This window comes from Odocoileus virginianus, chromosome 28, assembly GCF_023699985.2.
Source record: "Odocoileus virginianus isolate 20LAN1187 ecotype Illinois chromosome 28, Ovbor_1.2, whole genome shotgun sequence".
Classification (NCBI taxonomy): Eukaryota; Metazoa; Chordata; class Mammalia; order Artiodactyla; family Cervidae; genus Odocoileus; species Odocoileus virginianus.
This window is the reverse complement of record NC_069701.1, coordinates 37,600,461-37,627,490: the sequence shown is the minus strand read 5'-3', so window position 1 is coordinate 37,627,490 and position 27,030 is coordinate 37,600,461. Positions and strand designations below refer to the sequence as shown.

Sequence of the window (27,030 nt, the reverse complement as noted above, 5' to 3'; positions counted from 1 at the left end):
GGACTGTCTCACGCATGACTGAAAGCATTAATCCAGGTACAGAGGATATATGTGTATATATATATATTCCGCCCCCCATACTTATTCAGGCTTCCCTGGTGGCTCAGGTAGTAAAGAGTTGGCCTGCAATGCAGGAGACCTGGGCTCAATCCCTGGGTCACTAAGATCCCCTGGAGAAGGAAATGGCAACCCACTTCAGAATTCTTGCCTGGAGAATCCTATGGACAGAGGAGCCTAGTAGGCTACAGTCCATGGGATCACAAACAGTTAGACATGACTGAGCAACTAACACTCAATACTTATTTATTTGGCTGTGCCAAGTCTTAGTTGCAGCATTCAGGATCTTCTGTCTTCACGGGGGCATGCGGGAATCCTAGTTGGAGCACGTGGGATCTAGTTCCCTGACCAGGGATTGAACCTGGGCCCCCTGCCTTGGGAGTGTGGAGTCTTAGCCCCTGGACCACCAGCGAAGTCCTGCAGAAGACGTATTAATGCACAGATTCTGGCCTGCAGGGAAGAAGTTCGGAAGAAATCTATCATCCATAGCAACCTTGGTCAGTGAACTGAGAGAGACTGTCCTGAAGGCCTCCTGGGCCGAGGTGGAAAGGGTAATGCAAAGAACTAAGGAGCGAGCCACCTGGCTTTCTGAGGTAGATCTATTGTTTTCTGGGTTTGTTCAGCTGGGAGACATGGCTGAGGTCAGAACTGCAAGTTGGCTTTATCCTGCTGCTTGCAGTCCTATTGATAGTAGCTTTAATTAAATGCTGTATGTGACAAATGGAACAGACTTGGTCCTAGCTTCTATCGATCAGATTTGCCAAGAGAGTGGTGAACTCGTGGGAAAATTCACCAAAAGCCAAGACAGTGTAGAAATGGGGGTGGATATTATTGTAGACAATTCTCCAGAGATCCTTTTGAGTTTCTGCACGTTTTGCAAGAGAGGCACTGACTGCCTTTGTCCTGGACTCTCTTCTTACGGATGTTGTGAACAGCCACGTAAGACTGAGATAGACGTTCCCTCTAGAGCAAAGGGCACCCATTAGAAAAGATCTGGGAGGACTTCCCTGGTGGTTGAGTGGTTAAGAACCCACCTTGCAGTGCTGAGGACTCAGACTCGATCCCCGGTCAGGGAACTAAGATCCCACATGCCATGGAGCAGCTAAGCTCACGCCACACAGCTACTGAGCCTGCACACTCCGGAGCCCACGTGCCACAACTAGAGAGTCTATGTGCCCCAGTGGAAGATACCACATGATGCAATGAAGATCCTGCATACCGCAACTAAGACCCAATATAACCAAATACATAAAAATACAGAAACAAACAAGAATTGTCTAAAAAGAAAAGACATAGGTCCTTAAGTTTAGGGCCTGCTCCCATACCACAATCCACTGTGTGCAGGCATCTACCCATGCCACTGGTGCCACCCCACAGGACTTGGGAACCAGAGGACTAATGTCAATATTCTGATGATCGTGCTATTTACTATGCCATGAATAACGAGGTCCTTTGTCTCTGACCCAGGAATCTCCTGTCTTCTGCCAGCATCCACAAACCTGTGGCAGGCTCCCTTGTGTTTGCAGGTAGGGTAGAACCTCAGACCCATCACAGTCCTTGACATGAAGAAAGCACATGGGTCTCAGGAGCGCTGGTGGTAAAGCCAATCAGAGCAGTCACGGTGGGCAGCCCAGCTGTCTGGGAAGCAGTGGGACCCTTCCCTATCCTCTCGTGGCCGAGCTCGGCATTTGTCCATGCCTGGGGCACAGTGGACACTGCAGTAGTTAGGCCTGACCCTGAAGACAGCACACCCCACCAGGGCACCTCCACACACAGCTCAGTTACAAGCCCTCCTTGACTGCCGCATTTGGTGGGTCAGGTTCTCGTGGCAACAGGCGGCCTATGTTTTGTAGCCATGGCTCTGAGCATTGTAACTGGCGTTACTGTATCATCAGGCTAATAGGCATCCAAAAGGCGTCAACTTTTCTTATTGTTTTTCACTGCAATGTGAGTTGGCCTGACGTTTCTGGGAAACAAGAAAGGGCTAGATGATACAGTAATAAAACTAATAATACTCGGACTTTCCTGGTGGTCCAGGGATTAAGAATCCATCTGCCAATGCAGGCGACATGGATTTGACCCCTGTTCCAGGAAGATCCAGGGCTTCCCAGTGGCGCTAGTGGTAAAGAACCTGCCTGCCAATGTAGGAGAAGTAAGAGACGTGGGATCGATCCCTGGGTTGGGAAGATCCTCTGGAGGAGGGCATGGCAACCCACTCCAGTATTCTTGCCTGGAGAATCCCATGGACAGAGGAGCCTGGCAGGCTACAGTTCAAGGGGTTGCACAGAGTCAGACACTACTGAAGTGACTTAGCACACACCCACACCAGAAAGATCCCACATGCTACGGGGCAACTAAGCTTGTGCATCACAACTACTGAGCCCAAGCTCTAGAGCCTGTGCTCCATAACAAGAGAAACCACCACAGTGAGAAGTCCACACACCACAAGAAGGAGTAGCTCCAGCTCATTTCAACTAACAAAAATCCAAGTGCAGCAATGAAGACCCAGTGCAGCAAAAAAGAAAGAAATAATAAATAAATAAAATGTAAATATATATATAGTTTAATTGAGTTAAGATGAATGAAATAGCCTAATAAAAAAATAATAATACTCAACTTTTGGTGTATTTTTTTTTCAAACACAACAGAAACTTTATTTCCACAATCCATGTGAGATTTCTGAACCTGTGCCAATGAGGCAAGACAAGTCCTTTTCTCTCAGGCTTGTTAACTGACATGTAAATAAACACAAATGCAAGTCCAACTTACACACTGTTGACAAGTAACTCCTAGTCCCTGTTTTAGTATCATCATCACAGGGGATGCTCAAAGGGCAGTCAGTGTCAGCAGCCTCTCAGAGGAACTTTTGGTGTATCTTATCTTGGGGCTGGGCACTGCACTAAGAACTTGAATTACCCACTCCTTTAAGCCTCAGGACAGCGCTGTGAGTTGTGTCTTATCATCATCCCCAGAGTGCAGATGGAGAAGCTGAAGCCTAGACTGGTTAAGAGATTTCACCACAGTCACCCTGCTGGGAGGGGGCAGGGCTGGGCCTCCACCCAGGCCTTGCAAGTCTACGGTCAGATTCTCACCAGTGGACTTTTCCTGGATTCGGAAGGTGGAAACAAGGGGTGGGGCTGAAGATCCTCTGGCTGATCAAGCATGAAGACTGGTTCGTTTCGTTTTCCAGTCCCATCTCTCATGCTCTTCATCACCATGGGGACACATCAGAGGGACTCAGGGACAGCCACTCCACATCACTTGGAGAGAGATGCTTCAGGGCAGAACTGTCCCCTCCAGGCCTCTGAAATTTCCAACCATCACCTTTAGAACCTACCACCCCTACAGCCGTTTCTTTCTTTAGAGCCTAGAAGCTTCCCAAAGACATTCACAACTCAGAGAGGTATCACAGAGCCTGACACACAGTCAGCCCTCTTTCAGAGGTCTTCTCCCCGTCCTCCCAGGCAGCCAGCTCCCACCGGCAGCCCACTTTGGACTCCAGTATGTGTGCTCAGCTGTTCAGTCGTGTCCAACTCTTTGCGACCCCATGGACTGCAGCCCACAGGCTCCTCTGTCCATGGGATTTTCCCAGCAAGCCTATTTTGGACCCCAGGCCCAGATAATAACGAAAAAAGCTAACATAGGGACTTCCCTGGTGGTCCACTGGTTGAAACTCCACGCTCCCAATGCAGGGGGTCCAGGTTGGATTCTTAGTCAGGGAACTAGATCCCACATGCTGCAACTAAGAGTTTTCATGCCAAAAATAAAAAAGATCCCACATGCCGCAACTAAGACCTAGCGCAGCCAAATTTAAAAAATGAATATCTTTTTAAAAAGATAGAAAGAAAAGAAAAAAGAGGTAACCTATACTGAGGACTTACCATGTGGCCAGCATCCACCAAGGGTTTCGTAAATGTCAGCTGCTTTACTTCCTTGTCTGAAAATGAGGAAGGAGGGATAGAAAAGATGAAGAATTTTCCCAATGCTCACAGCAGGTATTCCAGAAAACTACCACTGTGTTATGCTGCCTCCTGAAACCTAACTTTCATTACACAGGCTGGGGCCACCCTGTCCAGCCAATGCCCCTAAGGAAGCATCAGGAACTCTAGGGTTGAGTCCTGGCATGTCCGACTCTGTGACTCTACGGACTGCACCCCCACCAGGCTACACTGTCCATGGGATTCTCCAGGAAAGAATACTGGAGTGGGTTGCCATACCCTCTTCCAGGGGATCTTCCCAACCCAGGGTTCAAACCTACAACTCTTGTGTCTCCTGAATTGGCAGGCGGGTTCTTTACCACTAGTGCCACCTGGGAAGACCCAGTAACGTAACCTTGGCCAAGTCCCTGCCATCTCTGGGCCTCAAGAAGCCCTCTGCACAAAGGTGCCCTCCCCTGATGTTGAGACAAACAGACCATTCCTCGGGCTGCCATCCCGGGGCTCTTCCTTGCCCGGTTCCAGCAAAGCCCCTTATTGCCCTCAGGGCCCCGCCCTCCTATTTTTAGACTATCTGTGGGACTCCTCTCCTTCCTCCTCCCAGGAACACCGTGTGGGTTTTGGATCAGGCCAGCCTACATTCAATCCCCACATCTTACTCACCAGATGAATCAAGTCTAATTGTTTCATCTTTTACAGCCTCATCATCTCAGTCCATTCAATCAGTCAACACACTTCAATGCCCTCTGAGTGCCAGGTCACGTGCTAAGATCTGGAGGTTGTGCTTCCTGGGAGGGCGGTGAGGTGGACAATAAGTAATCAAAGCCATAGAGAAGAATGCTTCAGGCTGTGACGAGGACCAGCAGGAGATAAACAGGGGATGTGACTCAAAGGGCTGGGGGTAGCTGTTTTAGAGAAATGCCTCCTGGAGGCAGGAACTAGAGACATGAAGGACTAGGCTCACAGGGAGGCAAAGAGGACCTTGCAGGCCAGGTGAGCAGAGGGAAGCTGAGGTTTTTTAAGCTCAGAAGGAGCATGGTTGGAATTAGTTTGTTTTTGTTTTTGGTCACACCTTGCATTGTGTAGGATGTTAGCTCCCTGACCAGGGATTAAACCCGACCTACTGTAGTGGAAGTGCAGAGTCTTCACCAGTGGACTGCCAGGGAAGCCCACTGAAAATCAGGGGGTTTTTTTGGCTGTGCTGTGTCTTCACTGCAGCGTGCGGGCTTCCCACTGCAGTGGCTTCTCTTGTTGTGAGCAGGGCTTTAACTGCGTGGGCTTTAGCAGTTGTGGCTCCTGGGCTCTAGAGCACAGGCTCAATAACTGTGGCCCACCGGCTTAGCTGCTCAGTGGCACCTGGACTCTTGCCAGGCACGGATTGAACCTGTGTCCCCTGCATTGGCAGGAAGGTGGATCCTTTTTTTTTTTTTCAGTCTGGATAAGCTAGGAAGCCCACCAGACTCCTCTGCCCATGGGTTTTTTTTTTCAGGCAAGAATACTACAGTGTGGGCAGGTGGATTCTTAACCACGGGATCAGCAGGGAAGTCCTGGAATCAGGTTTTAAAAAGTGAGACCTGCACCAGATGGAGGAGGAATGGGCAGGAATGGCAGTGTGGAGATCCGTTAGGTGGCCAAAGTGATCTGGACTGAGCACAGAGGTCATGGTCTCCTTGGACTTACAGAAGAACTTCCATCTAGGAGGCATGCTGGTCGGTTCTAGGAAGCGGGGTGCCTGGGTGTGGTGACACAGGAGATGCAGAGAGAAAAGGCGGACAAGCTACGGACACTCCCTGGTTGGACCGTTGCAGTGAGCCCTGCAGATCCACTCTGCATCTGTGTCCGCCAGGCCTCACGCCCCAAGGCCAACACTGCCTGCTCTGTGGCCTCCCCAGCCCCGCTGCCTGGGGTTCGGCTTCCTTTGGGGTTCGGCCCCTGGGAGGCTGGGCTGGACAGGAGGAATATGATTTCCAGAGCTCCCTCCCTGCTGGCTGCAGGAGGCCAGGTACAGCCAGTGTCCATGGAAGGCCGAGGCTCCCGAGGGCATGCTCCCCACCCCCACCCCTCTTCAGCTCCAGATTCTGCGGCTCCAGGCTTCAGTTAATGTTCATCACCCACATGAGGGTGTCCACTGCTTCCGGCTGGGCCCCTGATGAGCTTAAGTGCAAGTGAGAGTCTCTCAGTCGTGTCTGACTCTTTGTGACCCCATGGACTATACAGTCCATGGAATTCTCCAGGCCAGAATACTGGAGTGGGTAGCCTTTCCCTTCTCTACGGGATCTTTCCAACCCAGGAATCGAACCAGGGTCTCCTGCATTGCAAGCAGATTCTTTACCAACTGAGCTATCAGGGAAGCCCTGATGAGCTTAAGGAGTCTGGTAATGACAGTAAGTAAATGTACGGAGCACTCACTGTGTGCCAAGCACAGGGCTGGGTGCTGGCCCTCATGGCTCCCAGTCACTCAGCCCCCTCAGCGGTCCCCGAACAAAGGCTGCCTTACCTCCATCCTTCTGTCAGCAGCATTAGCCACCCTTGGCCATGCTCTCCTCCAAAAACACTTGCTTCTCTGGGCTCTCTGACATCATACTCCTGGTCTTCTTCCCTCAGCTTCCTCCAGCTGCTCCTTCTGAGTCACTTCAGACTCTGCCTGCTCCCTCTGACCTGGGTGGTGACCTCCCTGGTTCTCCCTGACCCTCTCCTCCCCAGCAGAGCCCCTCCTTTCCCGGGGCTGTAAATGCCCGTGTGTGCTGAGGACACCGAGCCCGCGTCTCCAGGGCAGGCATCCTGGCTGAGCTGCACATATCTGGATTGAGACATCTCTACTTGGATAACACAAGCATCTCAAACACTCTGTCATATCCAACTCTTTGCGAGCCCATGGACTGTAGCCTACCAGGCTCCTCCATCCATAGGATTTTCCAGGCAAGAATACTGGAGCGGGTTGCCTTTCCTTCTCCAGGGGATCCTCCCAACCCAGGGATCGAACCCCGATCTCCCACATTGCAGGCAGATGCTTTACCATCTGAGCCACCAGGAAAGCTCTATCTCAAACTCAGCAAGTTGCAAACAGAACTCACACTCCTTTGTGGGTCTCCCCCTCCCCTGCCACCTTCCTCACCCGCCCAGGGGGCTCAGGCAGACACCTGGGAAGCATTCACACCACCTGCCTCTCCGGTACCCTCCACTTCACCTAGTCTCTGGATTCCACCCCCAAACACATCTCTACCGCGTCCAGGTTGTATCGTCTGTCCTGGGAAGATAGCAAGAACACCCTTCTTACTCTGATACAGTTCCACTGTGATGAAAATAAAACTCAGACTCCTCACTGTGGCCTCCCGCCTCCGCCTCCGGATGCTCTCTCTCTGCCTCCCCACCCTGTTGCTCCGCTGGCCCTGTCTCAGCTCCTGGAAGAAATGAATCTCTTTCCTACCCCCCACCCCTGCATGACAGTGTCAACTGTCCCCTCCACGATTCCCCTCAATTCCTCAGGCCTCCTACAGCCTTCCCCCCACGCTGGGCAGACCGCACACCCGTTAACTCCTGCTCCTCCTCCAGCTCTTGGTTTAAAAGTCCCTTTGTCAGAAGGGCTTCCTGGACCTCAGGTCTCACCACTGCTCTCATTCCCAGCTCCTGCCTCTTCTCTGTCTTAGCACCAACCTCTGGCACAGCCTCAGTCAGGTGTGAATTGATCTGTTGCGTTTCTGTCTCCTCCAGGACAGAAGCTCCAGGAAAGCAGCGATTGGTTCTACCTGTTAACAAGTGCATGTTGGGGACTTCCCTGGTCCGGTGGTTAAGACTCCATGCTCCCCATGTGTGGGGCCTGAGTTTGATCCCTGGTCAGGGAACTAGACTCCATACGCTGCAACTAAAATTTCGCATGCTGCAACTAGAACCCAGCGAAGCCTAATTAATTAATTAATTTTATAAAAAAAAGCACGCAAGAGGTTCCTAGTTTGTTGAATGACTAGATCTCCATTTTACAGGTGAGAAAACTGAGGCTCAGCGAGATGAGGACTCTAACCCTGGTCTGCTTATAATGTGTTCCAAGGTGAGTCACACCCTGCTGTGGTGGAGGAGGGCCAGGTTCAGATGAGTATGAGGGAAAAATGATTGGAAAATGCTTAGCCCTATGCCTGGCAGGTGGTGAGCATCAGTACCGCTCCGGCCTCAGTGTGTGACCAGAGACCCCCTCCAGGGAGTGGGGGGGTGGTCCATACTTACACACCCTCCTCTCTCTCCTGGGGACACGGGACTGCCCCCATCTTACGCCTCCAACACCTGTCTATGTGAACAGGACCTGAGCCCACTGAGCAATTTGGGCAGGGGTCCACGAAAAAGTCTCCCTCAGTCACCCCAAATAAGCCCACCCTCAAAGTCAAAGCCATGAGTCCCTTACACAGCTGTACTTCGTCATGTACCTGAACCCCCTTTCCCTCAGACTGCAACCCCTGTTCCCCTCGGAGAGAGGTGTCACCCTGTCTTGGCTGTGACCCGCTCCGGAGGTACCCTGGTCACACTCACCCCTTGCTGAGTTCTGTGAGTCAGAGACTGAATCCGGGGGTCTCCCCTGGCCAGGCCCCCGGTGATATGGCCTGGGCACCAGGCCACTGCAGCCCTCGAGGGCCTCCCTTCCAGACCAGTGGGCAGGCCTGGCTCCTCTCCAGCCTTGACCCAACTCAGGGCCCTTCCCCAGTCCCTGCCAGCCCCTGCCCTGGGGCCCTCAGGCATCACCCCCCTCCTCCCGGCTGTTAGCCTGGGAAGGGGGCCAGGCCCTGAGCTCAGACCTTGGCGATTCCAGAGTGTCTGAGGCCCAGAGCCAGCCCAGCCAGCCCAGCCAGACAAGGCAAAGGGGCGGGGGCAGGGTGGGCACCGGGAAGCCATTTACTGGGGGTTGGCAGGCAAGGTAGATTTCAAACTTTGCTCTATCTACTCTTCTTCAGGGCCCCATGAACTTCTTCCTGGGACCCCACCGAGGCCCTGGTGAAGGGGTGGACCGGTACTCATGAGAAGTGACTGAGGGGTGGTGAGACCCCGCATGTGCAAGGGAGGCTGGGCCAGGGCTGGGAGCCCTGGGTTCCAGCACCACCTGGCCTCCCATGAGCCGCGCGACCCCCGGGCGCGGCCCATCTTCCTCCCCCAGCCTCGGTTTCCCACTTGGATGCTGCGGGGCGGAGGTGGGCGCGGGCCTCCCGGCCCCGCCCGGAGGAATCCGGCGGGGCGGCCAGCGGTCCCAGGTGAGGGATCGCTGGAGCGGGCCCAGCGCGGCGGCGGCGGGTTCCGGCGGGGCGGGCATCTGGGGCGGGGACCGCCCCCCCCCCCCCCAGCCTCCACCCGCCCGCACACCCTCGCTCCCCCAGGCGGCAGCGACGACGCTTTAAACAGAAAAAAACTGTCTCCCTGGCCCGGGGCCAGCGTCCCAGCCCCCCTCGCCGCCGCCGCGCCGCGCTCCAGCCAGGGAAAACAACTGCTCACTTCTCCCTGCGTCCGCCCCGCGCGCTCCCTGCTTCCCGGCGGCCGCGGGAGCCCAGCCCGGCCGGGGGAGGCGCGGAGCGGGCCGGCCGCCCGGCCTTCCTCTCCCCTCGCTCCTCCTCTCCGCCTCAACTTGCTCCGGCCTCCTCTCTCCGGCCTCACGTTGGGGCCTCCGCAGGCCCCCGGCCCCGGCTTGTGGCTGGGCTCCTTCCCGGGGTGGTGGAAGTTTCTGGGCTCCCCGCGGTCCAGCCTCCATCTCTCTGCCTCTCACTGGGCCCGCGCCCGCGCCTGCAGTCCCCTCCCCGCGCGCTTCCTCCCATCCTGTCCCTCGCTGCCCTCTCTGAGCCTCTCCCGGGGCTCCCGGCTTGCTTATCCCCCCGGGCGTCGGGACCATCGCCCCCGCCCGGGCGCGCCCCCCGGGTCCTGCGGCCCCGGATGCCCGGGCCCCGTGGGGCTGCTGGCGGCCTGGCCCCTGAGATGCGCGGGGCGGGGGCGGCGGGGCTGCTGGCGCTGCTGCTGCTGCTGCTGCTGGGCCCGGACGGCGGGGCCGAGGGGGGGCCGGCGGGCGAGAGGGGCGCTGGCGGGGGCGGGGCGCTGGCCCGCGAGCGCTTCAAGGTGGTCTTTGCGCCGGTGATCTGCAAGCGGACCTGTCTCAAGGGCCAGTGTCGGGACAGTTGTCAGAAGGGCTCCAACATGACGCTCATCGGAGAGAACGGCCACAGCACCGACACGCTCACGGGCTCCGGCTTCCGCGTGGGTGAGGGCCGGGGGCGCGGGCAGGGGACGCGGGGAAGGCCAGCTCCCGGAGCCCACGCAGGAGACACGGCCACAGAGGCCTTGTGACCCTGGCGACCGTGGGTTCAGAGAGCCGAACCGGAGGGCCGCCGGCCCCAGGGGCTTCCGGGGGCTTGAGAGGCTGGAGTGCTGGGGCCGGAGTGGGGAGGGCTGCGTGGAAGCCTGAACTTCACAGCTTTGGATTGGGGTTGAGGCCTAAGGTGTGGGGTCATGCTGGCGCCCTGGATGGCACAGGCTTCTAGGAAGGTGCTGGGTTCTGAGAGGGAGTCGAGGTCGACAGGCAGGGGCTTTTGCGGGGATGCAAGCTGGCGCAGGTCTCAGAGAAGGGTTAAGTATTCCCCCTAGAAACAGACTCTCTGGAAGAAACAGGAAAAGTCTTTAAAAAATGTTTCAAGTAGGGCCTGCCAGCGGTAGACACCTGCATTCCCTGGGAGGAGGAGCCAGGCTCAGGCTGGGAGTGAGGGAATTAGTTACTGGCGAGGTCTTAGAGGGGAGGGGCATTGAGGCCTAACAAGTGGGGAGCAGGCCTGGAGGCAGGGGCTGGCTTGGGTCCTCGGTCTCCCCTTTTGCTGATGCCCCATCTGTGCTTCCCCCAGAAGCTCTGAACAGTTCCGCCTCAGAGTCTCCCCTCAAACCCCCAGCCCCTGAAAACTCCCCCATTCTACCTGGAGCCCACCCCTCTCCCAACATCGCTCTTCAAAGGGCCAGGCCTGGGGTTCAGGCTCCTCCCCCAGGGCCCTGTGGGCCAGGCTGGGGGAGGTGTCCCAGCAGTAATTACCCTCCCGGACAGGGTAATTAGGCCAGGCCCACGATGGCACCAGCAAAACAGCCCCTCTTACACACTCCGATACTCACATAGCCACTACAGATCTGAGGCAGCCCACAGATGCGGTGCACGGTTCTCGTGTGTGTGTGGACCTGTGTGTGCACGCGTGCTTGCACATGCATACACTCGGGTATGCTCGGGCTTTGGGCTGGCACACGGGGCTCAAGCACAGGTTTCTTTGTGTTATCTTGGGTGCATGTCTGCAGTGACTATGGGAGTGTTTATGTAAGCCTGTGTTGGTGTCAGAATCAGTCTGTGCATGTGTGTGTGTGATGAGATGATTATGCATGTGAGTGTCCCTGGGCCCGGCCTCCCAAGCCCCCTGGCCATCCTGCCCAGGCTGCTGTCTCCATCCGTGCTGCCCACATCCCTCAGGCTCGGTGCCCAGGCCACAGTGGGCGGGTGTCACTGGGAGGTCACCCTCACCACTGTGGGTGACTCACTGGGAGGCAGGAAGGAGAGGATCCTGCCTCCCCTAGCCCAGGACACACCCCTTCTGCCCTGAGAGTCTGGCCCCCAGAGGCCGGGCAGGATGGGCTGGGCTGGGCTGGGCTGCTCGTAGCCAGGCCCCGGTGGCCTTGCATGTGGGCCATCTCTCCGAGGCCCTCCAGGTGTCCAGGGCACAGCACCCCCACCTCCCCATCCTGGGAAGTGAGGGCAGTCCTGGGGGAGGGGCCGGAGAGGGGCTGGGCTTGGTGCAGAGCGCAGGTCCCCAAGGCTGGATTTCAGATGTGAGTCTGTGACAGACAGACAGATATCCCATCAGCTCCCTGAGTTCACTCCTTCATTCATTCCCCCAGCACCTCCTCTGACACTCAGAGGAGGCAGAGGGTGGGTGGGATGTGAGGAAAGGCTCTCCTCCTGGGGGAGGGGCTGGAAGGATATGATGTGAATATGCACAGATGGGGACTAGGCTCTGAGTGGGCAGAAATGGCATGGGTCAAGGCAGGGAAGCAGAAGACGTGGCACGTTTGTAGGAAACAGGAGATGAGTCCTGGAGCGTAGGATGCATATGGAAAGAGCAGACGGGATGGGCCGAAAGAAGGTTCCTTCTGGGCCACGGAGAGCAGGCAGGGAAGCTAGTTGGGAGCAGGGCTGTGGCTGTGCCGGAACTTAGCCTGAGGCAAGTTTCTCTGGGGGTGCTTGGGATGTGAACAGGCAGGGGAGGGGCAGGGGGCATGGGGAGGAGGGAAAATGGATTATGAGACATTACAGAGGCCGGAACTGGAGCCTCAAAGCTCAGTTATGAATGACTGGGCAGGCAGGGATCCCAGTGGTGGTTCACGGCCAAGAAGAGGCGGGGAGGCAGAATGCTGATTTCTGACAGGGTCCCCTGGGTGGAGTTGCTGAAGAGGGGCCCCAGGGAGGCACTGCTCAAGTTGGCAGCGGCGAGGTGCAGGCCCTGGGATGGTGGAGCAGGAGGAGGGAGAGCCAGAGAGGGCTGGGTCAGGGAAGGATTGAGGGGCAAGGGGAAGGAAGCACCAGATGGACTGAATGTTCAGGAAAGGCCCAAGGGGTGGGAAAGGCTAGTCCACCACCGTCATCACCAGCTGCTACTGCTTAGTAAATGCCCTCTGTGTACTAGGCAGTGTGCAGAGTTTGGGCAGGTCCCGCTTCATTTAATAGATGGGACTGCCCTACAGAGGAGGACACTGAGGCCTGGGAGGGGAAGTCCGTCACCCAGGGTCACGCGGCGGGCACAGGGTCTCCTAGCTAGGATGTAAGTGCAAGATGCCAGTGGCCCCTAGGGTATAAGGATGTTGGGGGACCTAGAGGGTAGCGTGTGTGTGTGTTTGATGTGTTACTAAGGCCAGCTTCCCAGGGAGGACAGAACCAGTGGGTGGCTTGAAGTAGGGAGGAGGGGAAGGAAGAGACAGGATGTGGGTGAGAGACTGGGTCTGGACGCTGGCCACAGGGGTCTGCCTGGGCCCTGACCCACCTCTCCTCCCCAGTGGTGTGCCCCCTGCCCTGTATGAACGGCGGCCAGTGCTCCTCGCGAAACCAGTGCCTGTGTCCCCCGGACTTCACGGGTCGCTTCTGCCAGGTGCCGGCTGGAGGAGCTGGCGGAGGCGCTGGCGGCTCAGGCCCTGGGCTTGGCCGGGCCGGCGCCATGTCCACGGGCGCGCTGCCGCCCCTGGCTCCAGAGGGCGAGTCTGTGGCCAGCAAGCACGCCATGTACGCGGTCCAGGTGATCGCCGATCCGCCAGGGCCCGGCGAGGGGCCCCCTGCCCAGCATGCGACCTTCCTGGTGCCCCTCGGGCCAGGACAGATCTCAGCGGAAGGTACCAGGCAATGGGCAGACCCGGGGAGGCCGAGGTGGGCGGGCACTGGAGGGGGTGGGCAGGACCCGGGCGGGGGCCAGCCCTGGAGGAGCTCCTCACCCAACACCTGCCACCCTGAAGCCCTGAAGCTGCCGTGCCCCGCCCCCCAGTGCAGGCCCCGCCCCCCGTGGTGAACGTGCGAGTCCACCACCCGCCCGAGGCCTCGGTCCAAGTGCACCGCATCGAAGGGCCCAACGCCGAGGGCCCGGCCCCCTCCCAGCACCTGCTGCCGCACCCCAAGCCCCCGCATCCCCGGCCACCCACCCAGAAGCCCCTGGGCCGCTGCTTCCAGGACACGCTGCCCAAGCAGCCCGTGAGTGAACCCATAGACGCCGCTCAGGGCCGCCCTGTTCCAGTCCACCGGGTTTGCTCAAAACTGGGTGGGTCCTGCAGGTTGAGTCGGGGGAGGAGGAAAAGCGCCTGAGGAGGGAGGCCAGGTGGGGGCTGGGCAGCCTGTGACCCCTGTCCACGCTCCTCTCCCTAGTGTGGCAGCAACCCCCTCCCGGGCCTCACCAAGCAGGAAGACTGCTGCGGGAGCATTGGCACCGCTTGGGGCCAGAGCAAGTGCCACAAGTGCCCCCAGCTGCAGTGTGAGTGCCCTGGCTCGGTGAGATCTCTGCCCCTCCCCATGGGGCACACCCTCCCCCAGTCCCTCCCCCCTGCAGCCTGAGCCTCTCATTTCCCACCCGGTTCCCGTCAGTACCCCATTCCCCTCCTCAGTGCCGTTCCCTTCCCTCTCTGCAGCCCCATGGCCTCTCCTGCCATACTGTCCTCTCTCCACAGACACAGGGGTGCAGAAGCCAGGGCCTGTACGTGGGGAGGTGGGCGCTGACTGCCCCCAGGGCTACAAGAGGCTCAACAGCACGCACTGCCAGGGTACGGGCCATTTGTCACTTGGGGGGCGGGGGCGGGTAGAACCACGAGGTTTCTGGAGCAGGTCGCTGTCACCCAGCCTGGAGGGCCCAAACTCTCACTTATTACCGCAGACATCAACGAGTGCGCGATGCCAGGCATGTGTCGCCATGGTGACTGCCTCAACAACCCTGGCTCCTATCGCTGTGTCTGCCCACCTGGCCATAGCTTGGGCCCCTCCCGCACACAGTGCATTGGTGAGACTCGGGGGTCCTTGGAGGTCATGAAGCACAGGTGGGAGGGTAAGGCTCCAAACAGTAAGGATCAGAGGTCACAGAGGTCAGAGTGGGGTCAAGAGTTGACTGCTAGAGGAGCAAGATCTAGAGCAGATGGGGTCAGGGATCAGTGGGTTCAGGGAATTGCATGAGATCTGGAGTAAAAGGTCACATAGGGTCATGGGTTATGAGGAAGCAGAGTCATATGAGACCAGGGGCTTGATGAGTGGGAGGGATAAAGTCTAGAATAACTAGAATCAGGGATCAATGGGTTCAGTGGTCACAGAAGTTTCAAGTATTACATGAGATCAGAATAATACAGGTTTCAGGGATCAAATGAATTCAGGGTCATGTGGGGTCAGGGACCACACGAGAATCAAGGCCTCCTGTACCAGAGAGGTGAGGTCTGGAGCAGCTGAGAAGAGGGACATGGGCAGCATTCAGGCCCAGATGCCCATGCCCATCACTGGCCCCTGCAGCGGACAAGCCAGAGGAGAAGAGCCTGTGTTTCCGCCTGGTGAGCCCTGAACACCAGTGCCAGCACCCCCTGACCACACGTCTCACCCGCCAACTCTGCTGCTGCAGCGTCGGCAAGGCCTGGGGTGCCAGGTGCCAGCGCTGCCCGGCTGATGGCACTGGTAAGCCAGGGGCCTTTGGGGCCGGGGGGCTGTCTGTGAGCCTGCTTCTCCAGGAAGGCCTCACTTGCCTGCCCCTTGCTCTGGCCACAGCTGCCTTCAAGGAGATCTGCCCAGCTGGGAAGGGGTACCACATCCTCACCTCCCACCAGACGCTCACCATTCAGGGCGAAAGTGACTTTTCCCTTTTCCTGCACCCCGATGGGCCACCCAAGCCCCAGCAGCTGCCCGAGAGCCCCAGCCGGGCACCACCACCTGAGGACACAGAGGAAGAGAGAGGTCTGGCCCAATCCCTCCTGTTTCCTGACAGTTGCAGAACCCCTAGGTCTGACACCTTGACCCTTGACCCACAGTTAGGACCTGAGTCTAACCTCTAACTCCTAGTCCCAGACCAGCATTGACCCCCGGAGCTGACACTCTGACCCCTAACCAGTGTTGTAACTAAGCCCAAGATGTCACCCCTGATCCATGGGATTTGATCATTTATTGCCCTCCAGGTTCAATCCTCTGACACCAGGACACCTTAGATTTCCAGATCAGGGCACTAATGCAGCTCAAATGCTGCCTCTAGATCTGACCCTCTGACCCCTGACCCAGGGATTTGACCCTGGCTATAACCTCCCAAGCTAAGGACCATCACTTCACTGACTTGTGATGAAAACATCCCCGGACATCAGGATCTAACCCTTGATGCTTGACCCAGAGACATGATCGTTGAACTCTTAGGGACTCTGACCACACATGCCCGACTGCCAATCCCAGACTTGACTCCCTTCTCCCAGCCCAACACTTAATGGCCCCGTCTTCTTCCCTTGTAGGGGTGAGCACAGACTCAGTGAGTATGAGAACCCAGGTGGGAGGGGCAGGGAGGCCAAGGAGACACAGAGGGTTCATGCTCCTGTCGCCCGCAGCCAGTGATTGAAGAGCAGTCAGCGCAGCAGAGCCACCCGACTGTCACCGTATCTCCTGCCCGGCCCTACCCGGGTGAGCTGGGCTCTGTAGGGACCAGTCCTCAAGGGCTGTCACTGCGGGGGAAGTTCACAGCTTAGGCACCAGGGGGCGGTGCAGCTGGGTGTGAAGTTGCCGGCTCGGTGACCGGCGGGGAGAGGGGCGGCTCTCTCAGCCTCTTCACCCGCTAATGGTCGTGTGCTGCTGCCCGCAGAGCTGATCTCCTGGCCCCCGCCGCCCCAGTTCCTGCCCGACTTGCCCCCGTCCCGCAGTGCGGTGGAAATCGCCCCTACTCAAGTCACAGGTAAGACCCGCCCACCTAGGTCACGCCCCAGGTAAGCCACGCCCCCAATTTAGGGTTTCTCCTCCTTCACCTCTCCAGTCCTTCCGGAGGGCTAACACCGTCAAGGGCTTACTGTGTGCCCGACCCTGGGCTGGGGGCTGGGGAAGCCTCGGAGTGCAGCACTCTGAGACGCCACTCTGCCCTCAACTGATCCGGGTGGTGTGGTGGTCAGGCCAGTCTGAAGGCATTTACAGTCAATGAATATTTATGGAGCACCTACTATGTGCAAGCACTGTGTAAGTGCTGGGGACAATATAGTAAACAAAACACAAAAATTCCCTGTCCTTGTGGAGTAAACAGACAGCAAACAGATCAATAAGTCCAAATCTAGTGTGTCTCATAAAGTGAAAGTGAAGTCGCTCAGTCGTGTCCGACTCTTTGCGGGCCCCATGGACTGTAGCCTACCAGGCTCCTCCCTCCATGGGATTCTCCAGGCAAGAGTACTGGAGTGGGTTGCCATTTCCTTCTCCTGGGGGTCTTCCCAACTCAGGGATCGAACCCGGGTCTCCCGCATTCCAGGCAGACGCTTTAACCTCTGAGCCACAGTGTGTCTCATAAGGGCTATGCAAAAGTAAATCAGAGAAGAAGGAAGGAAGTCTGGGTATTGTGATCATGTGTAGAATGGCGATGAGAGAAGGCTTTCTGAACAGAGCTTTTAAGAGTGTTAGAAATTAACGACGAAATGTGGGAAAGAAATGGGCTAGCAGGTTGGGGAAAAGGACATTCCGGTCTGGGCAGAAGTTTGGGCAAAGGCATGGAAACATGAAACCCTGGTTTCATGGAGAAGAGAGACACCACACATAGATCAGTGTTTCTGAACTAGGAGAGGGCCAGCTCAGGGAGCTTTAAGAGGCTTGGATTTGATCCCAAAGGCTGTGGGAAGTGTCTGCATGGTTTGGGGCATCATAATAATTGCTAGCTATGGCTGAACAGTTGCCCTGGGGCAGGCACTGACTGGAGAGTTTTACATACTAAATACCATTTACTTTCCTTGTACTCTGTGAAGTGGGCACGGTTAGCCTCATTTTCCAGATGAGAAAACTGAGGCTAAGAGAGGTTCAGTAGCTGATCCCAGGTCACACAGTTGAGCCGGATTCAAGCCCATGGCTGTTTGGACTCCAGCTGCAAGGAAGCCACCAATCCGATTGAAAACTGGAGCCTAGATGAGCTCCTGGTGGAAGGTGGCAGCCCAGGAAATCTGCACAAGCTGGGATAACCTAGTGACAGCCTGGGGGCTGTGGGAGTGTGGAGAAGGAGGCACTTGGGAAGACTTTATCAGAGGACGGGGTGTTAAGGAGCCTAGGGAGAGGCACTCTAAGCAGAGAGAACAGCCTGCAAGAGCCCACTGGCCAGGTGTGTTTGGGAGGGAGTGGAGTTCAACCTGAGGCCAGGGCTGCTTGTGGCTTCCTGGGGCAGGGCTCAGGGGAGAGGCCCCTGAGAAAGAGGTGGGAGGCAGGGAGTACTGTGAATCCTAGGAAAGAGGTAAGGAGGCTTCCTGGGTCTAATCACCTGTGTCAGCCAGGGCTCCCAGGAAACCAGTTCCTGCCTGCCTTGGGAGCGGGAGGAAAACTTCTGGAATGGGGGGGGGGGGGGCCGTGCAGGCAGGTCCCTAAGGCAAGGGGTGTTGGTTCGCTGGTCTAGAGGATATTGGTGTGACTGAGGCTGCAGGGTTTGAGATGTTGAGGTGATTGGAGTCAGAGTATAGTAAGTGAGGAGAGAAGTATGAAGGGTCCTGGACTGGGGAGATGGGGATGCCGGGGACCTGGGATCATGATTTGGGGCTACTTGGGGTTGTGATGTCGCGGTATTTGTGATGGAGGTGTAGGGAATCAATCCTAGGATGGGGGGGCATGGCTGTACAGAGATCTAAAATAATAGTGCGACCAGGCTCAGGTATCGGCGTCGAAAGTGATGGGGTGTCCAGTTCTTCCCTGGGAACGTGGCAGAAAGCGAATGCTCCCTTCCTGCCCGCTCTGACCTGCCGCCCTTCCCCCGGGCGCCCCCCTCAGAGACGGACGAGTGCCGACTGAACCAGAACATCTGTGGCCACGGAGAGTGCGTCCCGGGACCCTCGGACTATTCCTGCCATTGCAATCCCGGCTACCGGTCGCATCCGCAGCACCGCTACTGCGTGGGTGAGCGTGGCGAGTGGGTGGCGCGGGGGCGGCCCTGGCTCCGGACCGTCCTCTGACATCTCCCAACCCGCGCGCCTTTCTCAGACGTGAACGAGTGCGAGGCAGAGCCGTGCGGCGCCGGGCGGGGCATCTGCATGAACACCGGAGGTTCCTACAACTGCCACTGCAACCGCGGCTACCGCCTGCACGTCGGCGCCGGGGGGCGCTCGTGTGTGGGTGAGCGCGGAGTGGCCGGGGGCGGGCCCGGGGCTCGGCGGACCCGGGAGCTCTCCTCATTGCGTGTCATCCCCTCCGCCGCTCTGCACTCCCCTCGCGCGCCCTTCCTCCCGCTTAGACCTGAACGAGTGCGCCAAGCCCCACCTGTGCGGCGACGGCGGCTTCTGCATCAACTTTCCGGGACACTACAAGTGCAACTGCTACCCCGGCTACCGGCTCAAAGCCTCCCGACCTCCCGTGTGCGAAGGTGGGGAAGACCCATCCGGACCGACGCGGGTCCTCAGTGGTGCCTCGGCCTGGGCTGGGGGCGGAGGGCCTCACTCCCGTCTCTGCCCAGCCCTGGGCCTCTCGGAGGTTTCGGTCTGGAACCCAGAGGGCCCGCTTCCCCTGGTCGATCCGTGACAGAGGGACGCCCTGCCGAGGCCTGAGCATCTGGCCGGCAACGTTGTCCTCAAACGAGTCTTCTTCCTCCCTACTGCGCAGACATCGACGAGTGCCGCGACCCTAGCACCTGCCCGGAGAGCAAATGCGAGAACAAACCTGGGAGCTTCAAGTGCATTGCCTGTCTGCCCGGCTACCGCAGCCAGGGGGGCGGGGCCTGCCGCGGTGCGCGCGGGGCTGGGGTCCGGGTGGGGGCGGGGCCCTTCGGGAGTTGCCCCGGTGATGGGGCTGGGCTATTGGCGTGGGAGTTTCGGTTCCAGAACCCGACTTTCCCCGCGTGGGGGCGGGGGACACCCCCCCCATCCTGGAAGGAGGGTCTCCCATCCCCTCACAGGACCTCGTCCAGTGGGGCGGGGTCCGAGGCAAGCCTTCTCCGCCGCAGATGTGAACGAGTGCGCCGAGGGCAACCCCTGCTCTCCAGGCTGGTGCGAGAACCTTCCGGGTTCCTTCCGCTGCACGTGCGCCCAAGGCTATGCGCCGGCGCCCGACGGCCGCAGTTGCCTGGGTGAGCTACGGCCCTCCCCGCCCTGCCTCCCGCCACCTACTCCAGCGTCAAGGTTGGGGACCGAGTCACTTCATCTGTCGGGCGGGAGACAGTTAATTCACAGACACCTTCCCTTCACTGACCCACTCACTTTCTCCGCAACCTGGCGGAGGAGGGGGCCGCGGAATTTCTAGGTAGAAAGGATCTTAGGAGGCAAGGCTTGAAGCTGCGTTTGCAAAGCACAGTTACTTGAATATGGAGTGGGAGAGATATAAAAGGGGGTGTGGGTAGTCCCCTCCCTCCCCTCCGACAATAATGTTTCTTATGCATCAGGAGATGGGCTGAGGGATGGGAGTCAGAGAAACTGGAGAACCGTAGACACCGACTGTAGAGCGCAGGGCTGTCAGTCTCAGTGGAGTCTGGGTGTTTCTGGGAAACCTCAGGGGGACTGGGAGAAGGCGAGGCCTGAGTTGTCTTAAAGGATCAACAGGAGTTAGTCAAGCAAAGATAGGAGGGAGGGAGGAGCGTGCCAGGCTCTGTGAACACCAGCACGGAGTGTCTAGGGAAAGTAAGGTGTACGTAGCGGTGGGGCTGAGGCTGGCTGGTGAGGGGCAGGCCCTCACCCCCTGAAGGGCCCACTTAAGCCCTGCCCAGGAGGTTGAACTTCACCCTGAAGGTATTAGGAGGCACCGGAAGCATTTTAAAGGGAAGAATGACAATATTTGCTATTTGTTCTAGAAAGTCCCCTGATGCCCATTGTGGAGAGGGACTGGAGGTATGGTGGAGACTCAGGACAGAGACAGTGGCAGATGTGATGATAGTGGCCTCAAAGATGGTCATGAGACTATGTGATATTAGAGAAATATTAAAACAAGTTACCTGGGCTTGTTAACTGGATGTCAAGGTGAAGGAGAGAAAGAAGTAAGGGGTCTCCAGGTTTCTAGTTTGGGTGAGTCAGCGGGTGCTGCTCACTGGGATAGGGTCCCTGGGGGTGAGGTGTGTTTGAGAAGGAAGACATTAAGTTTCACGTTGGACAGTTGAGTGCGTGGTCCCTGTGGGTCTCTCAGCTGGTGATGCCCACAGAGGCGAGGCGGTATAGATTGAAAGCCTTGGGCCAGACACACCCACTTGTGACTGTGGGCTGTGGAGCCCTGGGGTGCACCCTAGGGGACGCTGGAGCCATGGGGTGCACACTAGGGGGCGCTGTGGAGCCCTGGGGTGCAGTCAAGGAGGTTGAGTCCAGTGAGGGGAGCATTGTGGACACTGCCAGGTCAGCAGAAGGCAGGGGATAGGAGCAGGAGATGGGGAAGCAGGGGATCTGGGGGGCCCAGGGAGCACTAGCTGAGAAGCTGGGGAGGGCAGGCATCGAGGGCAGAGGAGGATGCGCTAAATGCAGTAGAGAGGTCCTTGTAACTAAGAACTCACCGGGGAGACGAGAAGGCGGCCTTGGCAGGGTAGCTTCTGTGGCCTGAGGAGAGGCCAGAAGACGGAGGCAGCAGGTGAGGAAGAGCGAGTGGGGTGGAGGCTGTGGGCTGAGGAGAACGGCACAAGTTTGGACCTGCTGAAGGGCATGGGGGCTCCCTAGGCCTCCCTCGTGTCAAGGCCTGAGAGGAGGAGGAGAGGGCGGTGCGGCCACGCTGAGGATCTGGCCCAGCTGGAGGCCACACGGAGTGGAGCAGCCCCTGGTGCTCCGCGTGGTGGCCAGCCTCAGCCCCACTCGGCACCCGGCACCCTGAGAAGCAGGCTAGGGCTCTGACTTTGCCAGAGTGGAGCGGAGGCAGGAGAGGTGTTCAGGGGCCCTTGGGGAGAGGAGGTGGAGGAGGGCACCGGAGACCAGCAGCGGAGGCAGTGGGAAGGAGCAGGCGTGGGGATGGCGGGGGCAGCTCCCAGCCGCTCGTACTGAGAGCGAGTGGCTGGCGTTGAAGTGGAGGTCGCGGACACTGAGGGAAGGAGGACTGTTGGATCGGAGGCTGTCTGGCTGGCCAGATGGATGTTGAAAACACCCAGGATGGAGAGGAAGAGAGAGGGAAAGGGAGAAGCGCTAGGAAGGTGGGTGCTGATGGCAACAGAGAGGTGGGAGGCTGGTGTGGGGTTCAGGTGTCCTTCAGGAAGTGTGTGGTTTGGAAGGAGTCTGGGGTGTGGGCGACTACCAGCTCCCACCAGAAAGGAATGCACAGGAGCGTGCCGCACAAGCGGAAGAAATTATTCCAGGAAAACGAAGATATAGGGGAGCTTACTTACAGAGGGGAGGGGAAGGGCGAGAGCAGTGGACGGGGAGGACTGTTTGGTGAGAATGGACGAGGCATGGGAGACCTGACCTCTTTGCAGCCAGAGATGGCCCAGGGTTCCTGCCCACACCTGGCCCAGTCATTAGGGCATGGTGGGCCACACGGGGGTGGGGTGAAGGGCCCATGCTTGTCCCCAGCTCCACCTGCCTCAGCTCTGGTGCTCCAGGCCATGGGCAGGAGTGGGAAGAGGGGAGCAGAGACCCAGGACCACCCCGTCCTAGCCCTCTGATGGCCCCTGTGCCCCACAGATGTGGACGAGTGTGAGGCTGGGGACGTGTGCGACAACGGCATCTGTGCCAACACACCAGGCTCCTTCCAGTGTCAGTGCCTCTCTGGCTACCATCTGTCAAGGGACCGGAGCCGCTGCGAGGGTGAGGGGAGGCCTCAAGCTGGGGGGCTGGCCTGTTCCTCCCTGTCCCAGACCTTCACTGCACAGACCCCAACCCCAGGGGCTACCTGTGAACAAGCCTACCACTCCCATGGCCAGCCCCCATCCAGATCCAAGATGGGCCATGGTGGGTGGGCCCTAGCCAGGGCTCTTCAGAAGCATTGGCAGCCTTAGGTTGTGTGAGTGGGCTTTATCCCTGAGATTCTCCACCCCTTTGATTCTCTACAGACATCAATGAGTGTGACTTCCCTGCAGCCTGCATTGGGGGTGATTGCATCAACACCAATGGCTCCTATCGATGTCTCTGTCCCCAGGGGCATCGGCTGGTAGGCGGCCGGAAATGCCAAGGTATGGGGGGATTGGCTGAGAACTCCCAAAGAGCAATGGCAGTAAGCAGTCATCTCCTAGACATACTGTTGATCTCTTTGCATCCATCCATCCATCCATCCATCCATTCACTCATTCATCCTACTCTTTCACAGAAAATAATAACAGTAATAATGACAGGAATTAGATGATGCTTATTACTATATGCCAACTCACCCCTCAATGCATTCATCCAACAAGAGTTTACTGAGCACCTAATATTTGCCAGGTTCTATGCTATATGCTATGGCACCCCACTCCAGTACTGTTGCCTGGAAAATCCCATGGACCGAGGAGCCTGGTAGGCTGCAGTCCATGGGGTCTCTAAGAGTCGGACACAACTGAGAGACTTCATTTTCACTTTTCACTTTCATGCATTGGAGAAGGAAATAGCAACCCACTCCAGTGTTCTTGCCTGGAGAATCCTAGGGACGGGGGAGCCTGGTGGGCTGCCGTCTATGGGGTCACACAGAGTTGGACACGACTGAAGCAACTTAGCAGCAGTAGCAGCATGCTATATGCTAGATACTGAGCAGTAACCCAGGGCTCCTTGCTAGGAAGACAGTCTCCCCTAGCACAGAGCCCTGGGTAAATTGTTTCTTACAATTCAGAGTGCTCGGTGCCAAAAGAGGTTTGGGCTAGTGATTAATTACAACAGAGAAGTGACAGTTGTATTGGAACTTGAAGTATAAACAGGCTTCCCTAAAGCATAAGTAGATTCCCTAAGCAGAGAAAAGCAAAGGATGGTATTTACCAGGCCCAAAGAAGAGTATTTGCAAAGCACAGAGATCTGGAAGCAGAGCTAGTTGTATTTTTAGGGTGAGTAGATACCTGTGGCCTAGACATAGAGCTGAGGGTGTTAGTGGTTTAGAGCAAAGGGTGATGAGACAAAGATACTGGGAGACTAAACTGAAAGTCCCAGATGCTGAGCTGAGAGCCAGGGCTTCATTCTGTTAGGGTTTTTGAAGAACAATGCACTGAATGTGTACACATCTACCCACATGCACAGACCTACACGAGTGGCTTTCCTGTTGTGTGTGCTTTGAAGTCAAAGTGGAAATTCAGGTTCTCGGCTTGTGTGAGGCCCTTGAGGCCCACCCCCAGGGAGAGAGGGGCTGGTTTCCCTCTGAGTGATTCTTTCTGCTCTTCTCCTCCTTGAAGACATAGATGAGTGCAGCCAGGACCCAGGCCTGTGCCTTCCCCATGGGGTCTGCGAGAACCTGCAGGGCTCCTACGTTTGCATCTGTGATGAGGGCTTCACACCCACCCAGGACCAACACGGCTGTGAGGGTGAGTGCCCTCTCGGCTCCCTCCTCAATCTAGATGCTGCAGTTGGGACTCAGAGTTGTACCTGGTCCCACCCTCTGGAATATGAGGAACAGGAAGAAATTTCTTTTGCCTGGGAGAGCCCAGCGGGACCAGCTCTGTCAGGTGGCCCCTGAATGCCACACTGAGGGTGGAGCTTGGCTTTCATGTGGCAGTTACGGGGAGCCAGGCGATGGCGGGGCACAGAGGGAAGAGGTTGGTGGGCAGTGTGGAAGGCAAAGACATGGTGCCGGACCCTGAGCTGCTCTCCCCTCCCCTCAGAGGTGGAGCAGCCCCACCACAAGAAGGAGTGCTACCTTAACTTCGATGACACCGTGTTCTGTGACAGTGTTCTGGCCACCAATGTCACCCAGCAGGAGTGCTGCTGCTCGCTGGGGGCTGGCTGGGGAGACCATTGTGAGATCTATCCCTGCCCCGTCTACAGCTCAGGTCAGGAGCCTGGCAGGCCTTTCCCCTTTCCTGAACCTCAGTTTCTTCATTTGGGACCGGACTGGGGAAGAGGGCCCCTTCCTGAGTTGGTGGGAAATGAGGCGAGAGCTCCGGCCCTACGGCCAGCACGCACGTGCTCAATCCTGCTCCTTTCCTTCCCCACGGCCACTGTCTTCCCGTAGCTGAGTTCCACAGCCTCTGCCCAGACGGGAAGGGCTATACCCAGGACAACAACATTGTCAACTATGGCATCCCAGCCCACCGTGGTAAGCCCCAACATGGCTCCACCCACCTGGCTCGCCCCGCTCCGCCCTCTGGTTTGGACCGCCCTGATCCCTCCAGTGCTTGCTTGTCAATCGCGGGTACTGGTGTAAGGCCCGCCCACTCTCTCACCGACTGCCCCGCCCCTCTGCCAAGCCCCGCCCCACCACCTTCAGTAGGAGTTGGGAAAAGGCCATAGCAGACTTTTCCGCCCTTCCACGGTAAGCGCCACCCCCACGTCCTCTGCTACGGGGCCTCAGAGGCCCGGCAGGTAGAGGGTGCGGGCGCCCACGGCCTGTCGCTCTGCAGACATCGATGAATGCATATTGTTTGGGGCGGAGATCTGCAAGGAGGGCAAGTGCGTGAACACGCAGCCCGGCTACGAGTGCTATTGCCAGCACGGCTTCTACTACGACTCGAACCTGCTGGAATGCGTGGGTGAGTGCAGCTGCCCCCGTGGCCGTGGGAAAGCAGCCAGGAGACACGCACAATCGCCTGACTCCAGGCCGGTTCCTACCACTCGCGCTTTTCCTCCCCTCAGACGTGGACGAGTGTTTGGACGAGTCTAATTGCCGGAACGGAGTGTGTGAGAACACGCGCGGTGGCTACCGCTGTGCCTGCACTCCCCCGGCCGAGTACAGCCCGGTGCAGCGCCAATGTCTGAGCCCAGAAGAGATGGGTGAGGCCCGGGTCAGCCCTCTGGGGAAAGGGGAGGGAAGCTAGCCGAGCCAAGCTGTGATTCCACCCCCACCCATCCACTTGCTGCCCGCAGACGTGGACGAGTGCCAGGACCCCACAGCCTGCCGCCCTGGCCGCTGCGTCAACCTGCCCGGCTCCTACCGCTGCGAGTGCCGCCTGCCCTGGGTACCCGGACCCTCAGGCCGCGACTGCCAGCGCCCCGAGAGCCCGGCCGGTGAGGGCGAGGGTCATCTTGGGCTCTCCAGAGCCCTGTGTGCCGCGTGGAGGCCCGGGGCCGCCGTTCCCACGAGGGTGGATTGGAGCGGGGGAGGGCAGTCCCTGCTTTGGGCTCCTCCCTGACACCGGGTCCTCCTCCGCAGAGCGTGCCCCGGAGCGGCGGGACGTGTGTTGGGGCCAGCGCGGAGACGACGGCATGTGTGCAGGCCCCCTGGCCGGACCCGCCCTCACCTTCGATGACTGCTGCTGTCGCCAGGGCCGAGGCTGGGGAGCCCAGTGCCGTCCGTGCCCGCCGCGCGGCGCTGGTGAGCATGCCCGAGAGGGGATGGCCGGGAGGGAGTTTGGGGGCGGGAGCCGAGGGGAATCAAAGCCATTGACTGCTGACCGCCCCCTGCCCCTCTCAGGGTCCCAGTGCCCGACGTCGCAGAGTGAAAGTAATTCTTTCTGGGACACGAGTCCCCTGCTGCTGGGGAAGCCCGCCAGAGGTGAGTGTACAGGCGGGACGGGCGGGTCCGCGGCCATCGCCGGGGGCAGTGTTGACGTCTCATTCTCTCCGCCGGCGCAGAAGAGGACAGCTCAGAGGAGGATTCGGACGAGTGTCGCTGCGTGAGCGGCCGCTGTGTGCCGCGGCCGGGCGGCGCAGTGTGCGAGTGCCCCGGCGGCTTCCAGCTGGACGCATCCCGCGCGCGCTGCATCGGTGAGCCGCGCCGAGGGGGCGGGGCCAGAGGGCAGGTGGGCGGGGCAGGGCGGGGGCGGGCCCTGCAGAAGCCCGGCTCGGACCAGAAACCTACGGGTAGCACAGCTCGGCCGCCCTCGTGAAGTCCTCACTTGTCACCCCCACTTCCAGACATCGATGAGTGCCGAGAGCTGAACCAGCGCGGGTTACTATGCAAGACCGAGCGCTGCGTGAACACGAGCGGTTCCTACCGCTGCGTCTGCAAAGCTGGCTTCGCGCGCAGCCGCACGCATGGAGCCTGCGTGCCCCAGCGCCGCCGCTGACACCACCCTCCGCCTGGACCTTCGCAATCACCGAGGGGTTTCCGCCCAACACTTGGGGCGAGCTCGGCTTCTCGCTGTTGCCCCGACTCGGGGCTCGGACCCAGGGACCCTTCGGGCCCGTAGACCCCTTCCCCGCGCCCGATGTTCCAAGGGCGCCCCTGCCGGTTCCGCCTGGCTCACAGGCAGATGTTGGGTGTCTCTGGCGCTGCCGGCCTTCCTTCCAGAGGGCATTTCCCAGAAACTGATAAATCAGATCGTTTCTCTTTACTCTTGGTTTTCGAAGTAAATTGATGTTCATGTCCATGATGGGCGCAGACTCCAAAGGGCAG

At 58.4% G+C, this 27,030-nt stretch overlaps 1 protein-coding gene and 1 long non-coding RNA gene across 3 annotated transcripts; one reads left to right on the top strand and one right to left on the bottom strand.

Moving 5' to 3' along the window:
* Positions 1 to 2,663: 2,663 nt before the first annotated feature.
* LOC110145924 (uncharacterized) lies at positions 2,664 to 9,341 on the bottom strand. The gene is made up of 4 exons (XR_002316358.2): positions 6,490 to 9,341; positions 4,656 to 4,780; positions 3,939 to 3,994; positions 2,664 to 3,361 (listed from the first exon to the last, which is right to left on the bottom strand). It is a non-coding gene; the product is annotated as an uncharacterized lncRNA (long non-coding RNA).
* A 148-nt stretch (positions 9,342 to 9,489) lies between these two features.
* On the top strand, positions 9,490 to 26,968 carry LTBP3 (latent transforming growth factor beta binding protein 3). 2 transcript variants are annotated; one of them, XM_020906448.2, is made up of 28 exons: positions 9,490 to 10,215; positions 13,032 to 13,361; positions 13,511 to 13,713; positions 13,885 to 13,990; positions 14,184 to 14,276; positions 14,387 to 14,509; positions 15,007 to 15,165; positions 15,256 to 15,441; positions 15,981 to 15,997; positions 16,074 to 16,146; positions 16,325 to 16,414; positions 18,463 to 18,588; positions 18,673 to 18,804; positions 18,923 to 19,051; positions 19,288 to 19,410; positions 19,628 to 19,750; positions 22,266 to 22,388; positions 22,634 to 22,753; positions 23,933 to 24,061; positions 24,359 to 24,526; positions 24,709 to 24,792; positions 25,097 to 25,225; positions 25,329 to 25,466; positions 25,560 to 25,700; positions 25,846 to 26,007; positions 26,107 to 26,187; positions 26,268 to 26,399; positions 26,550 to 26,968. In XM_020906448.2, exons 1-28 carry the CDS (start codon positions 9,894 to 9,896, stop codon positions 26,699 to 26,701), a joined length of 3,894 nt encoding a protein of 1,297 aa, XP_020762107.2. In that variant the 5' UTR covers positions 9,490 to 9,893; the 3' UTR covers positions 26,702 to 26,968. The 2 variants fall into 2 exon arrangements, with proteins under 2 accessions (XP_020762107.2, XP_070313745.1); XM_070457644.1 differs by lacking the exon at positions 15,981 to 15,997 and having other exon boundaries at positions 15,256 to 15,442; positions 16,073 to 16,146.
* The last annotated feature ends 62 nt before the right edge of the window (positions 26,969 to 27,030 follow it).